The sequence below is a fragment of the Salvelinus sp. IW2-2015 genome, linkage group LG16 (assembly GCF_002910315.2).
Source record: "Salvelinus sp. IW2-2015 linkage group LG16, ASM291031v2, whole genome shotgun sequence".
NCBI lineage: Eukaryota > Metazoa > Chordata > Actinopteri > Salmoniformes > Salmonidae > Salvelinus > Salvelinus sp. IW2-2015.
The window spans coordinates 41823008-41840643 of record NC_036856.1 but is presented as its reverse complement, the minus strand read 5'-3'; the positions used below and the strand labels follow the sequence as shown (position 1 = coordinate 41840643).

General features: G+C 40.6%; 1 protein-coding gene across 3 annotated transcripts; it reads left to right on the top strand.

The window, feature by feature from the left end:
• Nucleotides 1–8122: 8122 nt before the first annotated feature.
• Nucleotides 8123–11834, top strand: LOC111975738 (torsin-1A-interacting protein 2). Of its 3 annotated transcripts, none has more exons than XM_024004291.2 (8): nucleotides 8123–8282; nucleotides 8736–8831; nucleotides 8933–9112; nucleotides 9631–9792; nucleotides 9901–10044; nucleotides 10121–10243; nucleotides 10337–10387; nucleotides 10519–11834. In XM_024004291.2, exons 1-8 carry the CDS (start codon nucleotides 8213–8215, stop codon nucleotides 11316–11318), a joined length of 1626 nt encoding a protein of 541 aa, XP_023860059.1. In that variant the 5' UTR covers nucleotides 8123–8212; the 3' UTR covers nucleotides 11319–11834. The 3 variants fall into 3 exon arrangements, with proteins under 3 accessions (XP_023860059.1, XP_070303791.1, XP_070303790.1); XM_070447690.1 differs by having other exon boundaries at nucleotides 8733–8831; nucleotides 9646–9792; XM_070447689.1 differs by having other exon boundaries at nucleotides 8733–8831.
• Nucleotides 11835–17636: the final 5802 nt, after the last annotated feature.

Here is a 17636-nt window from a genome sequence, read left to right as displayed (position 1 = left end):
GCAAAAGAACACAGACACTGGACAGAGAACTCTGCCTAGAAGGCCAGCATCCGGAGTCGCCTCTCCACTGTTGACGTTGAGACTTGTGTTTTGGGGTACTATTTAATGAAGCTGCCAGTTGAGGATTTGTGAGGCGTCTGTTTCTCAAACTAGACACTAATGTACTTGTCCTTCTTGCTCAGTTGTGTACCGGGGCCTCATTCATCTTTCTATTCTGGTCAGGCCTGTTTGCGCTGTTCTGTGAAGGGATTAGTCAAATCAAATCAAATTATATTTGTCACATACACATGGTTAGCAGATGTTAATGCGAGTGTAGCAAATGCTTGTGCTTCTAGTTCCGACAATGCAGTAATAACCAACAAGTAATCTAACCTAACAATTCCACAACTACTACTACACAAGTGTAAAGATAAAGAATATGTACATAAAGATATATGGATGATGAGTACGGAACGGCATAGGCAAGATGCAGTAGATGGTATAGTGTACAGTCTTATACATATGAGATGAGTAATGTAGGTATGTAAACATAAAGTGGCATAGTTTAAAGTGGCTAGTGATACATGTGTTACATAAAGATGGCAAGATGCAGTGGATGATATACAGTACAGTATATACATATACATATTGAGATGAGTAATGTAGGGTATGTAAAACTTATATTAAGTGCATTGTTTAAGTGGCTATGATACATTTTTACATAATTTCCATACAATTCCCATTATTATAAAGTGGCTGGAGTTGAGTCAGTATGTTGGCAGCGGCCACTAAATGTTGGCAGCGGTCGATGTGGATAGGGGTGGTCTCCTCTGCTGTTTCCTGAAGTCCACAATCATCTCCTTTGTTTTGTTGACGTTGAGTGTGAGATTATTTTCCTGACACCACACTCCGAGGGCCCTCACCTCCTCCCGTTAGGCCGTCTCGTCGTTGTTGACTTAGTACACAGGGTTGTTCTGAGATCTTCAGTTTTCTTGCAATTTCTCACACTGGAATAGCCTTCATTTCTCAGAACAATAATAGACTGACAAGTTTTCAGAAGAAAGTTATTTGTTTCTGGCCATTTTGAGACTGTTTTAATCGAACTACACATGCTGATGCTCCACTTGATTACTCAACTGATACTCAACTTGTTACATTGATGGAAGCTACAATCTATCTTCATATTAAAGCTGATCCCACCCCTAAAAAAGAAAAACAAATAAAATATACTGTCTCTCCTGAATAAAACCTACTGTATCTTGTGGAATAAAGAACAAACAGAACAGCTTCCCAAGGCAGTTACCGAAAGGGAATTCTTCTCAACTGACATCTATGGTAACTTATCATAACCTCATTTAAACTTTGTGACTCTTGTACATTTCGTGATATCACGCACTCGGGACAGCCCTTTCCGTCCACCAGTTGACTCTTCTCGAGCAGTTATCCTGTGGGTAAGGTATGTGGCAGCCCTACTCCAGCACAGTTTTCAGGGAAAGGGGAATTTCAATGGTAGAGGTTAAAACTGACCTTGGTGTAGCACACAGTAGAAACAATATGCTGTTCTCATGAAGTGGCTAAGAGGTTTCCTGTTGATAAAGCAAAATAAAGAGAAACATGCTGATGTTGGAGGAGGAAGACATTTTAATAAAACAAGACTTCTCCACTTGTGTATAAAACGATTCTTTGGTCATTATATTTCTGCTTCACTGGTTTAAAGAGATACATATTTATTACAAAACAAAAATACCTGTCCTTCACTGAGAGAAGGGGTCAGAGGTTATATTAGTGTCTTGACCATAGACCGTATTGGAAACGGGGGATGGAAATGTTTTATTTATTCAACAAGCGTTTCCCAGAAATGACTTCGTCTGGAATGTTCCTTTGTAAAAACTTCCTCCTAACCTCTGTGTAGAGTGTTGATTAACTACCCAGGAGAATTTCTATCTTATAGTCACACCCTGATATAACCCCCCCCCCTCCCCCTCCCAGATATGAATGACAAACTCCTGTCTCTTCCTTGCGACATACGTCAGGTTTGATAATGCTTGATTAGAGGGGATCTCCAGCTTTCCTTGTCAGTAAGGCTGTTTCCCTGTTGATTAGTGTTGAATATGTCATGATAGACTCATATATTAAATCTACTCATTTACTCAGATCTCAAAGAGTGTTTTAGTTGTTTTGTCTGAACGTGAAACAAGACAAACAGATATTTTGCGTTACTCCTTTTCCTATTAAATTTGAAATGAGGCCAGAAGAATTCTAAATATTATTTTATACTTTAGAGTATGAAAAAATGCTAATCTGTGCCTTCTGGAAGATTATCATTTGTAGACAAGAGTTTTAACTATTATTTATTTTTTACTAAATTGCCAAAAAAGTTGAACAAAATCACAGCCATTGTTATTCTGTTTGTTATATCAGTCAATCCCTGTCAATTGTATTGTTTTGTCTTTGGATTAAAGTATCAACAGTAGAATCCTCTCAATGTTCAACACAAGCAGACAACTGACTGTGTGTATGTTTRGGTCAGTGGAKTCTCCTCAGAGGAGAAAGGGGAGGACCAWCCTCCTCACTGAATTTCATAAATKTATTGCCACTAGGGCCCACTGGTGTAACTGMTAAACTGCTTTCTGACTGTATACTGTACTGTATGATTGGTAGCGGGTTAACTAACGCGTTAGTTCTAGTAGCTATGTTGACTATGATGTGACAACGATGTAGGCTGTGTGTAGCGGTAATAGCAGTCATGTTATGAGGGTTTGGCTTGGAAAGTTTTTTTTRCCTGGTCACAGACAGCTGATGTGTTGTGCACTGAAGTCCACAAGCGAAGGGAAAGGTGATAGGAGGAKAACACTTAGATAGTTGTGAGAAGGAATTATAAATACARCGAGCMAAGTGATCGTGCTGTTTTGAAARGTGAACTGTGTATTCATTCYGCTGATTCTGTTGAAAAACTTTTCTTCAATGGAAGCAAACGGAACGGGATAAAATACATTCWMCTTATCACTAAAGTAWATATTAGGCTACTTATTCATGTAGCATGCATGACTTTTCAAACTCAATGAAAGACCAGTGATCTACATGGTGTTGWGTAAAGCCAATTTGACAAGGKGAGCTCTAGAAAGATGCCTGAGTTTYCRAGTTGGATGACCGTTAAAAACGATTTTCCCCAGTCGGTTCAGTTCTATATTGAACAAAAATATAAACGCAACATGTAAAGTATTTGTCTCATGTTTCATGAGCTGAAATTAAAGATCCCCGAAATGTTCCTTTTTTTTTTTTAAAGGCACACATAGCCTATATATCAATACATATACACAAACTATCTATGTCAAATAGGAGAGAGGCGTTTTTTGAAACCAGATTTGCTGTTTATTTGAGCAATATGAGATGGAACAGAGTTCCATTCAAAAATGGCTCTATATAATACTGTACGCTTTCTTGAATTKTTCTGGATTTGGGGACTGAAAAGACCCCTGGTGCATGTCTGGTGGGGTAAGTGTGTGTGYCAGAGCTGTGTGTATGTATAACATGCAAACAATTTGCRATTTTCAACACATTAATATTTCTTAGAAACATCAGAAGTGATGMAGTCAGTCTCTCCTCCACTCATAGCCAAGAGAGACTGGCATGYAWAGTATTTATATCAGCCCTCTGATTACAATGAAGAGCAAGACATGCCGCTCTGTTCTGGGCCAGCTGGAGTACACATTGTTGGATTACTTAATGGAGAAAAAAAATCTATMTTTTAAGAACGGAGCATTTTCTACATTCACACTGAACCCCTGCAACTGGACACTGATATTTTGAGAGTCCGGTTTCCCCAAATTGAGGACGAAGACCTCATCGCTAAGGTTGGTCGAAAATTCTATGTGCTACACCAAGCAGTACCKATTCTGTAACTCCCAGTAATATATACCACAAATCGTTGGTTAAATCACATTATCTGATGTACCAACCTGAAGCTAATAGAACTGGTGGTCATGRTGAAATTGCCATTCGCAAAGAAACATACAGTAAGACAACACAGTTTGATCAGTGTAGTAAAGTTCAGGGAATACTTTGTAAAGCTGTGGAAGGAGTGTTATCATGATCTAACTGCCATTCCTGAGTCATTTGCTTGAAATCTAGCATAATGTCTAATCCCGAGAGATAGAGAGAGAGAGAGATACAGAGAGAGAGAGAGATACAGAGAAAGAGAGATACAGAGAGAGAGAGAGAGAGAGATACAGTTCACGTGATACAATTCCTCTACAATGACACACGCAGGCAGGAATTCTGTTTCTGTATCTAGAATCAACTAGAAATCAAGGATGAAGCCCAGGCACCACACTGTATTGTCTGTAAGACAAACAATTAGAATAAATTATACTCTACTGTACTTTGTGAACGACAGTTGAACTGTGCCAGCATAACATCAACGTTATAGTAGACTAGATGAACATGCATACATGTGCACAGGCACAGAGATTACATTTACAACAATATTTAGCCTAATAGAAAGAMATGTGCCATAACCCTCAAGCTTTGCACAGTGACCAGACTGTACAAATGTAGGTAGGCAGACAGTATCTACCTACAGCCATGTCTATTAAGCATGCTTAGCCAAATATTTGTGTAATAAAACCAGCTTTAGTTTCAGAGACTTACAACAATAAATTGTTGTATTATTGTTTCTTATCACTGTTTGCTAGTAAACTTAGCTAGCTAGCTTGCTGGATATACATGTTATTTACATCTGTTTGGAATCCTATCTTGTGTCATGCCTATAATTTTGTGAGACTGAAATGCATCCACGATCATAATCATAACCAATGTCAACCCTCGTCAGWTATGTTACAYAGCTAGCTAGTAAAATTATTTGCAKTTGCTGATCTTACACGTTTGCTAACAAGTGACAAATGTGAGGCGTGGCGCATARCAAGTTAGCAGGCGCCAGGCTAACTAGCTAGCCATCTAGTTTGCTGGTAAACCTAGCATTAGGTGGCTGGTTGTAACATTGTAGCTTGCTGTTTAATAGCCATRTCTATGACTAAAAAGAGAAGAGGTTTTACAATCGAGATACTAAAGATTTTTAGTCATAGATATGGCTACCGGTAGTTGTTTAGCTAACTTAGCTAGCTACCTTCAATAGCTGAGAAACAATTCAATAGCTGAGCTACCTTCAAAACCTTGGCGGTTCCCACACAACATTCTAAATACGAGCGCATGGAATTCTTGGGGACAAGAACAACAGGGCTACTCCACTCAATGTTTGACCTTTCAACGACCCCTAGAGACTTCATCACCCCCAGCTCTTTCTTGAGTATCGGGAGCAGCCGCTCTGGAATCCTGTACATTCTCTGGTGTGGGGTGTTTGAGTGGGATCTTGTGCTCCACCAGTGTGGTGTAACCTGGCGTGTCTGAAAACAGTTCAGGAGGAGAGATTTTTTATTTTTTTACCTTTATTTAACTAGGCAAGTCAGTTAAGAACAAATTCTTATTTTCAATGACGGCCTAGGAACAGTGGGTTAACTGCCTTGTTCAGGGGCAGAACGACAGATTTTTAGCTTGTCAGCTCAACCTTCCGGTTACTAGTCCAACGCTCTAACCACTTGGCTACCTGCAGCCCCAGTTGGAGATGGCMTCCAACTCCTTCTGCTATGGAGACAAATGAGATAAGTCCAGATCTCCAACCGTTTGATTAGACTTTGAAGGGAAGAACTGTTCAGTTTCGTCTTCGTCTTCCTTCACTGCCCTGACAAACAGTTGCTGACTGACAGGAACAGGAACTCTTTACCTCCATTCTTTCAGTGGATTGACATGGAAGGTCTGTTTTTGTCTTTCTGCGCGCCGGCATTTAAATTTCATAGGTGGAAGGACGGACCCATATTTCAAAGGACTTTAAAGGGCAACTGCCATTGGGCTAACCGATTGATTTCTGAGGTAGGTAAGAGCAGCATAACCTGTTGTCCTGGCTYAAAGACCCTGTCTTTATCTTTCTTCTCAAACCAACATTTTTGTCTCCATGTTTCCATGGCTGTCTTTCTCTCCATTTGCAGTACGTAGTTGAGGAATGGATTCTGGCTCTGGGATCTTTGGCTTGTCCCAGGTGTTTATGAGGACATTYAGGGCTCCTCTGACCTGTCTTCCATACAGGAGTTCGAAAGGTGAGTATCCAGTGGATGCTTGGGGAACCTCTCTGTATGAAAACAACAGGTAAGGCAGCCAATGGTCCCAGTCCTTTCCATTTTCTGTCACAAACTTCCTCAACATGGATTTCAACGTCTGGTTGTACCTCTCCACAAGACCATCTGTCTGTGAGTGGTAGGGAGTGGTCCTAATACATTTGAAACCTAATAGATACCTTAGATAAGAAGGTTGCACCTAGATCTGTCACAATTTCTTGGGGTACACCATATCTACATTTTTACGGAAGACAGACGGAAGACAAAGGCAACCACCTGTGCTAATTAGCTATCTAGCATGCTMCKAATACCTGTGTGTAATGGAAGAAGGCCRCATGAAAYGTGTTGTCACTGAAAAATACTGTCGGCTGCAACTGTGATAAAGATTAGATTTGATTCGTTTAATTAGTTTAAGCCGGTTAAAACAGTGTACAGTAAGTGAATATTTAGCATTTGTGAAATTATTTTGATGTSATATTAAAGTAAAGGGCTTTATGTTTCTAGAACCGTATCGCAATTGAAAATTGATTCACATTTAGATGGAGTATTTGGCTGTATTTTACCAGAGCTAGTCTACCTCTGAATATAACACAAGGTCCTTGAACGAAGGAGTAACGCGGTAGGCTCGCCTACACTCTGGCTTAAATCTTTAATATGTAAACTTCTTGGGTGACCCAACCAAATTCACATAGAAATGTGAGTTATAGATCTGTCACTCATTGAAAGSAAGTCTAAAAAGCTCTAGATCTGTTAAATTAAAWTKTTTAATKTTTWATTTAACCTTTATTTAACTAGGTAAGTCAGTTAAGAACAAATTMTTATTTACATTAATGGCCTACCCCGGCCAAACCCTCCCCTAACCCGGACGATGCTGTGCCAATTGTGCRCCGCCCTATGAGACTCCTGATCACGGCTGGTTGTGATACAGCCCGGGATCGAACCAGGGTCTGTAGTGACRCCTCTAGCACTGAGATGCAGTGCCTTAGACTGCTGAGCCACTCAATGTGAGCTATTGCTATGCTTCCTGTTCTTAAAGGGATACTTCAGGATTTTGTCAATGACGCCCTTTATCTACTTCCCCCAGAGTCAAATGAACCCGTGGATTCCATTTTTATGTATTTTTCTTGGAGTTTGAAGGAGATTGCTAACTAGCGTTAGCGCAATTGCTGACTAGTTTCCTTCATACTGGATGCAGAGACATAAAAATGGTATCCATGAGTTCATCTGACTCTTGGGAAGTAGATAAAGGACTTAATTGCCCAAATCCCAAAGTATCCCTTAAAATGTTGATTTTGTACACAGCTTCAAACAACTGTAAATACAATTTTTGGCTTATTGAAAATATATTTAACACCGGTTTACATAGTACCGTGGYTCCCAAACTGTGGGGCCGAGGAGTCGGCAGGTGGGGTCCCACCACCCCCCCAAAAAAGGAACTCAGTCCGGTTTTAAATATTTTCTTGAAAGTTGTAATAGTAGAATGCACAAGGTGCAATTCCGAAATCGGGTAGTGCATCATCAGTTCCTCTTGTGATGTTTWGTCATTGTATACCTTAGAGAGTTCTGGAAGGGGGGCCTGAGTGAAAAAATGTGGGAACCCCTGACATAGTACAATGATTCTCTGCTACACTCTGAGTGCTTCTTTTGTCACATAAACTCAGACCCCCCCCTATTAGAATTTTAAGTGTTATGTAAGAGTACATCCTTGGGCTAGCAAGCTAATGTTATTCGTATAAACCCTGTAGTGGTCATTTACCAACATTATTTGCATTTCTATAGTGTTATGAACATACCCACTGTATCGTATTCCTCAGATAAATACCAGCTTTGAATTTGCCCCTTGTTGCAGAGGAGCAAAAACAAATGTGACAGATGTGGAGTCGYAGAATGACCGCTTACATCCGGAACATAGATTCGCCAGCTATGTGTTTCCAACGAAATCTGTAGAACGTACAACTTATTTCCTGTTTTGTAAAAAACGGCCCATCCTAGGAAATGCGTTTGAGAAGTTGCGCTATCGGGTGAATATTTAATTTGCGCTATAAGGTATAATTTAGAGTGGAACCATGGATCCTAAGATTTTACAAAACAACTCTGCTCAACCAGCGAGGAGGTCGACAAGGCAATCGATGAAAGGTTTGTCAGCCAGGCAGCTACCCTAATCCTATCTACATAACCTAGCTAGCTAGCCAGCCTTCCGTTTCCTCTAGCTGTTTCCGCAAACTAGATAACACACCCACAAAGTCAAAATTSGCTATATCGTAAAAATGAATGAAAACAAACAYTTGCTAGTTAACACGATGTTTTGACATGTTAGTTAGCTAGTTAACTTAGCTATCTCTTTATTAGCAGTCATTAAAAGTATTAACATGGTCCTCATTAAATAGCCTAACCGGAGCTAACGTTACTCATTCATTACAAACTTAGCCTTTCCAATTTAATTAGTTATGAGTTAACGTTAGCTAGCTAAGTTAATGGTTAACCAGTCAATAATTTGGAAGTCAACAGTCAGATATATCCATCTTGGATGTAACTTTTAGCTGACGTTATTGTCACTCACTAAACTMMKTTTCTCGCCCTTGCCAGYAGTTACTKTAGAGTTGACACCCAGAGGTCCGCTGAAGAGGAGGAGGGAAGAGATCAAGCTCCCGTCCACACCTGTCAATGGCTCCATGGAGGACGATGGTAAAAGTCAATAGGCTACTAGTCGTAGAGGCYTGTGGAGGTTAAACAGATGATTGAGATTGTAGTACTTCTTTATCTACTGCTTTCCTTTCCCAACTCAGAGTCCCCTGGCAAGAAGACCAAGTCAGATATTGGAGTGGCAGGGGATGGCAGTTGTGATGAGGATAAGATGGATGTCCAGGAGACCACTGGGGATGAAGATCTGGACTCGGAGCAGAACGAGGACCAGGAGATGAGTTCAGAGGAAGACTCCTCCCATCACAATGTCACACAGCATAAACGTGAGTTTAGGAGGACCGCATTACCGTTCACCCAAACCCGACCAAATTCACATATAGGAAACTTAACTGACTCTTGATGTTTTTTTTCCCTTAACCCACTTAAAGGTGCAATATGCAAAAATCGCTCCGCCATTTCCTGGTTGCAAAAACTAGTTTTTCCTGGTTGCAAAAACTAGTTTGCCTAATTTCAGTTTGTGTCAAAACAAGCAGTCATGATGTAGAGAATCATTGTACCATCTAAACTGCTTTGAAATATAATTTCAATAACCACAAATATTGTATATTCAGCTGTTTGAAGCTGGTGTACAAAACCCAAAGTAAAAGACACACACAAAAAGAAACGTAATAACGGGAAGCATAGAAATGCTTTAATTGAGAAAGACAGATCTATAAAGACAGATCTATAACTCACATTTCTATGTGAATTTGGTTGGTGTGCCCAAARMGTTACATATTGCAGCTTTAATGGTGCATACTAGGCTTGATGATTGTCCTGTGGCTTACCCATCCTGTAACAGGTCCCTTTGATACAGCTWTGATGGGGCGCGTGAATGTGAACGTACCGAAGACGGTTCGTGTTGGCTCCCAAGAGATTGTAGATCCCAGGTTGTACCTAATGAGTCGCAGTTCCATTCATACAACCGAGGAGCTGAAAACAGATCTGTTGAAAACCAAGAGAAGTAGGACCTAATTTTAACCTGTAATCTTGACGATCTCTAAAGATCAGAGAATATCAGACTGATATTTTTCTCTGAAGGGGCTTTTCATGTGTTTTGTTTTGTTTTCAGTGGAAGCGTCAAGAAGAGCTGCGTCTGGTACCAAGCCTGCAACCCAACTCAGACCCCTGGAGAACCGACCAGAGATTCTGACTTACAAGACTAGCAGCATGGCAGAGTACAAGGATAATATGGAGAGGAAAGACAAAAAAACTGGTAAAATGACARAGCTAATGTAGTTTTCCTAGTCAATCTAAAGTGTTATGTATTTTAAACACTGTTCTCTGCGTAGGATTGCCCAGCGCTAACCATCATAGTATGAGAGGTTACCCCACCTCTGAAGAGTCCTACACATCGAGCTGTCGGGTGAACAATATTCCTACTCGAAAACAAACTACCAAACTCAGAAAACAAGGTACCGTTATGTATACTGGTGCATTTTTATTGAGGAAGTAGTGTTTGAGATTATTTCAGTAYTATTTCAATATGAATATTTTTCTATTTTAAGATATTAAGAAATCAGCTGTTATCAAGGCAATTCCTGAGAAAGCTTTTGGGGGTAAGTTTTAAAAAATATATATATATTTTTTTAATTCTCCTTGAATTGTCCTAAAGTAGGAGGCATTTTAATATTATTTATATTTGCATTTGTTTCTGGAATTAAACATGGTCATCTTCTCATCCCTGCAGGGTGCATGTGGAAACTGTGTCAGGCTCTGGTGCTGCTTGTCTCTGGTGTTCTGGGTCTTCTGGCCTACCAGCACCTCCCACTGCCCCGCAGGCCTTCAGGGGGTGGAGACCATCCAGCCTGGCCTGTGAGAGAGGGGAAGTTTGTTTCTCAGTTATCTGCTCTGGAGGCCCTGTTCCCCGGGCAGCGCTCTGAGCTGTGGAGGAGGAGCAGGATCCACCTGGAGAGGCACCTCCAGACGGCCCGGCCCACGGAGCCAGTCAGCCTGATGCTGACAGCAGGCCGCAGGGGGGAGAAGACGCTGCACTGCCTTGCCCTGCGTCTGGCCTCCGCCTTCTCCTCTGCCCTCAACGCCTCCTCCATCCACATCGACGGGGCCAGCAWGGCTGGCCAGGACAGCGACCAGGTCAAGCTGGACATCGACACCCAGCTGGGGCGAGCCTTYGAGGGGGACCAGCCCGTAGCCGTCATCCATCGCTTTGAGGAGCTGCCCCCGGGTTCCACAATCATATTCTACCGCTACTGTGACCACGAGAATGCAGCCTACAAAGAGGTGTTCCTGCTCTTCACTGTGCTGCTGCCTGAGGAGGAGTTAGGGAAGGAGCTCAGTCTGAATGAGGTGGAGGAGAGGGTCCAGGATTATATTACGGAAACCTTTGTGGAAAGTAACAGCTCAGACAAGCCTGGCTCCTATAATCGGATGGACCTGGACAAGCTGAGTGGACTATGGAGCCGTATCTCCCACCTGGTCCTGCCGGTGGCAGTAGAGGAGAGCATAGAGCAGGGAGGATGCATGGACTGAACTGGCAGCTACAGGAGACTTCTGGCTAGGTAGGAGCAGGCTCGCTGGGCTGGGCTCCTCTCCGTCTTTATGGAGCTCTGGAGTAGCTGTGGCTCTGTAGCTGAGGGGTGATGGTATGAAGACACACCGAGGTGCTCTGTGTCTCTGGATTATTTTTAGACTTCACAGGTGAACTCTAGGAACTAGAGGTGATATCTTCCAGAGGTCATATGCTCTTAATAGAGATTTCTATGCTGACAGATCCAAACCAACATTTAATATTCAGCCCAACTGCACTGTTTAGTTTTAACTGAGATGTCCTCTCTTTCTGGTCCTCTGTCCTATTTCTGATCATTTCACAACGGCCAGCTGCTGAAATCAGGAAGTAATTACAGAGTGACGGTCTGGGTTGAGGACAACAGTTTGTTGTGGGCTGTTTTTATTTCAGACCCAAAGTTTGCTTTATAGGGAAGATGTACAGCATTGATTTTATAATATGATGTCTATTGTTTCACGTTTTTCTTGTTTTGTCTTTTCTACTGTACTGAAAATGAAATCGTTACCTTGATTTTAATTGAAAAAAAGAAAGTTGTTTTGCTATTCCACTTAAAGTGTTTGWTGCTGCATGAAATTGAATCTGAGTCTAAATTCCAGGATTTCACCACTGATCCTTGCATTGGTAAAATGACTGAAACTGAGTTCCTTTTCTGCTGTTAAACGCTCATGTATACATATTTTAAAAACATAATTTCAATACCTCCATTCCCTGCATATTTGGCTGAAATGTCTTGCACTAATTCTCTGGTTTTACATTTTCAACCTACCAGCTTACCTCGAGGATTGGCAGACATGAAGACGGAAATAATCGTAATTTGGGATGCTGCATTAGGTTTGTTTATCTCTCTCACTCTCTCTGTGTGTGTGTGTGTGTGTGTGTGTTATAGTATTTGCTTAATGAAAAATATAATTAAATGACTATATTGGAAATATTTTGAAATAATTGTTCAGTGGTAGTTCTATTTTTATAGGACAAGTTGGCCGGCGGGGGAGGGGGGTGGGGGTACAGAGAAGAGATGTTGAATATGATACTTTTCACACTGAAATTCCAAGAATTCTGGGAGGAGAGAGATCGCTGTAATTTATCAGATTCTTACTGCTATGATGCTTTTTTTTTCTTCTCAAAATGCTTGAGTGTCTTARTGAAGTAAACAATTCTAGATTATTTGCAGAATAAGTGTTGGCATAATTTAGCAGTATAATCTGAACTGATTGGAACAGTCAATCAAAAATGTATATCACATAACTGGTATTGCCAGTCAGACATTGTGCCTTATAGAATATTTTAATTGGTGAGATTTAGATTATATTTGATACGTTGTACCAAATTACTCAGTGATGAAGATGAATGTTGAACCAAGTAATTCAACAACCTGTCCCAGCACACCAACTATTTTCTTTCCACTGAGAAATATTTTCTAGKTTTATGCTCTGTTGTTGTAACGAAGATATTCTGTATTGCTTTCACCTGAATAAGTATGTTCTCTTTGATTGTTTTGGTTTTCCTATAATAATAAAATATTTTAATAGTTGCTTATTGACTTTATTAATCTGAGGGGATATGTTTTTCTTGGCTTGAGGAACGAAGTTATAGTGTCATGATACGATTATTCACCTGTTATCCACAGGGATGCTCGTTCTAGAACAGTACTAATGGTCTTTTTTGCAGGAAGTCTCTTGATTTATATTATCTGTGGCCTGTTCCCCTCACTAATGGGCTGGTAATGATGGCCTATTGTTAGAATCGCTCACTGAGGGTTGAGTATCAAAAGGAAGAGCTGAATGTGAAATGTGTGGACTCTTGAACAGTGACATCGGCAGGAAATAAACTGTCTATCCCTGAATAAAACCTACTGTATCTTGTGGAATAACAGAACAACAGACAAGCTTCCAAGGCAGTTACCGAAAGGGAATTTTTCTCAACTGACATCCTATGGTAACGTTATCATAACCTCATTTAACTTYGTGACTCTTGTACATTTCGTGATATCACGCACCGTGACAGCCCTATTCTCGTCCACCAGTTGACTCTTTCTCGAGCAGTTATCCTGTGGGTAAGGTTRTGGCAGCCCTACCTCCAGCACCAGTTTTCAGGGAAAGGGGAATTTCAATGGTAGAGGTTAAAACTGACCTTGGTGGTAGCACACAGTAGAAACAATATCTGTTCTCATGAAGTGGCCTAAGATGTTTCCTGTTGATAAAGCAAAATAAAGAGAAACATGCTGATGTTGGAGGAGGAAGACATTTTAATAAAACAAGACTTCTCCACTTTGTATAAAACGATTCTTTGGTCATTATATTTCTGCTCCACTGGTTTAAAGAGATACATATTTATTACAAAACAAAAATACCTGTCCTTCACTGAGAGAAGGGGTCAGGAGGTATATATTCGAGTTTCCGCACCATTGACTGTTTATGGAACGGGGGGCTGTAAAATTAGGTAACACTTTATTTATTCAACAAGCTTTTCACAGATTGACTTTAATCTAGAATGTTCCTTTGTTAAATACTTCCTCCTGACCTTGGTATAGAGCGAATTAACTACCCAGGAACCCCACCAGTTAAAGCCCAACCCCCGTCTCTTCCTTGCCAGATGGGCTCCCGAGTGGCGTAGCGGTCAAAGGCACTGCATCTCAGTGCAAAAGTCGTCACTACAGACCCTGGTTCGATTCCAGGCTGTATCACAACAACCGCGATTGGGAGGTTCCATAGGGCGGAGCATGTTACGTCCTTTCTCGCACCTACAGTTATACCTCTTTTGCTTCACGGGGAGTTGAGTTGCAGCAGGGTGTTGCGTTCCTTCTTCTCAAGGCGTGCGTAACAGAGCACAATTGGCCCAGCGTCGTCCGGTTTGGCCTGGGTAGGCCGTCATTGTAAATAACAATTTGTTTCTTAACTGACTTGCCTAGTTAATAAAAGGTTAAATAAAAAATCATCCTGTTTTATAGAGGGAATCTCCAGCCCCTTGTTTTAACCTGCCCATCACTTTCCTTGTCAGTAAGGCTGTTTCCCTGTTGATTAGGTTGTTGAAGTAATGTCATGATAGACTCATATATTAAATCTACTCATTTACCTCAGATCTCAAAAGAGTGTTTTAGTGTTTTGTCTGAACGTGAAACAAGACAAACAGATATTTTTGCGCTGTACTCCTTTTCCTATTAAATTTGAAATGAGGCCAGAAGAATTCTAAATATTATTTTATACTTAGAGTATGAAAAATGCTAACTGTGCCTTCTGGAAGATGATCATTTCTAGATAAGAGCTTTATTTACTTAATTTTTTTTACAAAATTGCAAAAAATTGAAACAAAAACACAGCCATTGTTATTCTGTGCAGAYACACACACAGATAAAAACAYATCAATTGTCCCAATGTTAATGCTCCTGGGTTTGCGTGTGAGGATGTTGGCAGGCCTGGGAAGACAGGAAGGAGTCTGCTGTAGAGTGCCCTGCAGGGGGGCCAAGAACTGCCTGGCCTGCTGTAGAGTGTATGAACTGATGTGAATTCCCCTCATCTCAGTCGTCAGTTCCACTGGAGCTCTTGCAGACTACAGTCACAGGAGACTACTGAAGAGGACAATGGAGTACCTGCAATCCTATCACTGTTTACTCTGCTACCTTCTGCTGGCTCTTAGAGGTACCCATCCTCCATTCTACTTTTTCTTTAAATATATGTATTAACAATAATGTAATGTTTATTGTTGAAAAAAAAGTTTGAAGTGACTAACTTAAGATTTGTGTAAAACAAAGCTATCTATAAGACTGTAAAAAAAAAAAATCATATTCAATAGACCATGTCATTTACTGTTACCGGTTAACAACTTTTATTTAGATCCTGCACTCTGTGCTAAAGAGATCACTGTTAGCCCAGCCAAACCCCTTGTCAAGGTGGGAGATGCTGTGACCTTGATCTGTGAGACAACCTGCCCCCAGGGCAGACCACGCTGGATGGAACTAGACGAGAGCAATGTCCCTCAGAATACCACAAAAAACAGAAGTTATCTACATTTTGCAGCTGTACAGCCGAATCACGAGGGAAAGTATACCTGCACAGCAGCAAAATGTAGAAAACAGAAGAAGGAAACAATCCAGCTCAGAGTTTACTGTAAGTTACTGACCTGGGATCATTTATGTAGGTCAATGGGTTTAAAAGTCAGCTTCTCTACCCCTTAACTGGAATTACGTATCGGCTAGTTAAAGTTACTCTCTTCTCTGCTCCTTAACTGTGATTACGTATCGGCTAGTTAAATTTACTCTCTTCTCACCCCTTAATGATTACATATCGGCTCAGATACTCTTTCTCTACCGGCTAAAATACTCTCTTCTCTGCTCCTTAACTGTGATTACGTATCGGCTAGTTAATTTACTCTTCTCTGCTCCTTAACTGTGATTACGTATGGGCTAGTTAAATTTACTCTCTTCTCTGCTCCTTAACTGTGATTACGTATCGGCAAGTTAAATTTACTCTCTTCTCTACTCATTAACTGTGATTATGTATGGTAGTTAAATTTACTCTTCTCTACTCCTTAACTGTGATATGTATCGGCTAGTTAAATTTATCTATCTCTACTCCTAACTGTGATTATGTATTGGCTAGTTAAATTTACTCTATTCTCTGCTCCTAACTGTGATTACGTATCGGCTAGTTAAATTTACTCTTTCTCTGCTCCTTAACTGTGATTATGTATCGGCTAGTTAAATTTATTCTCTTCTCTGCTCCTTAACTGTGATTATGTATCGGCTAGTTAATTACTCTCTTCTCTGCTCCTTAACTGTGATTACGTATCGGCAAGTTAAATTTACTCTCTTCTCTGCTCCTTAACTGTGATTACGTATCGGCAAGTTAAATTTACTCTCTCTCTGCTCCTTAACTGTGATTACGTATCGGCTAGTTAAATTTACTCTATTTCTACTCCTTAACTGTGATTATGTATCGGCTAGTTAATTTACTCTATTCTCTGCTCCTTAATTGATAATATTCATGGTCTCTACTCCTCTAGCTTTCCGCGTGCCTGTTCTGTCCACGGTGCCAGAGAACCCTGTCTCTGGTCAACCTTTTAAGGTGAAATGCACACTGACAAAAGTTTACCACGGAGATGATGGCAACGTTGAGATGCGTCTCTTCCACCTTGAGAAGCTTGAAACAGAACACTCCAAAAACTGTGATGGTGACAGATTTTGTGATCACACGTGGTCTTCTAGGAATCAGATGGGCACTAGCAAAACAGATTATCAGTGTGAAACCAATCTTACTATTGGCCCTACAGTTTACTGAAAGGCTCGTCTTACCATACATTTCCAGGGTAAGTTGTTTCAATTTAGGTATTTCATACAGTATATTTAATACAGTAGACTCTATGTTAGTCGGTTCTGTGTTAGTCAGCTCTATGTTGTGAGACTCTATGTTAATTTACTCTATGTTAGTTTGCTCTATGTTAGTAGGCTGAATGTTAGTAGGCTTTATGTTAGTAGTCCCTATGTTAGTTGGCTCTATGTTAGTAGGCTCTATGTTAGTTGACTCTATGTTAGTAGGCTGAATGTTAGTATGTTTCTTTGTTAGTAGGTTCTATGTTAGTAGGTTCTATGTTAGTAGGCTATACAGACGCAGTCAACTCATAATTATTTTTTTGAAAACTCAAAACACACCTTTCCCAGATAGCATATGGCAGGGGTAGGGAACCCTTTCCCTGGAGTGCTGCACCTACTGCAGAGTTCTGTTCCTACTAGGCACCACACCAAACCAACTGAGCTAATTGATCAGTTCAGTGATTGCCTGAATTCAACAGATATGGTTTTCCAGGTTGGTTAAATCAAAACCAGGAAGTAACCAGGAGACCCCTAGCCTAGGGTCTCTGGGTGACTCTGTCATTATTGTTATTATGAAGTGTATCTGTTTTTTAAACTGCTTGACTTTTGAGCATATTTGTAAAGAAACCTATTGTTATTCCTGTTATTCCTTTGTCAGTTAAACCCACGGAAGCACCAATGTCAGAACCTGTAAATAAGGAAGGCGAAGGTCAAGGTGAGATAAATAAACTCAGCAAAAAAAAGAAACGTCCCTTTTTCAGGACCCTGTCTTTCAAAGATAATTTGTAAAAATCCAAATAACTTCACAGATCTTCATTGTAAAGGGTTTAAACACTGTTTCCCATGCTTGTTCAATTAAGGTCACAGTTATGAAAACTTAGGACACTAAAAAGGCCTTTCTACTGACTCTGAAAAACACCAAAAGAAAGATGCCCAAGGTCCCTGCTCATCTGCATGAACGTGCCTTAAACATGCT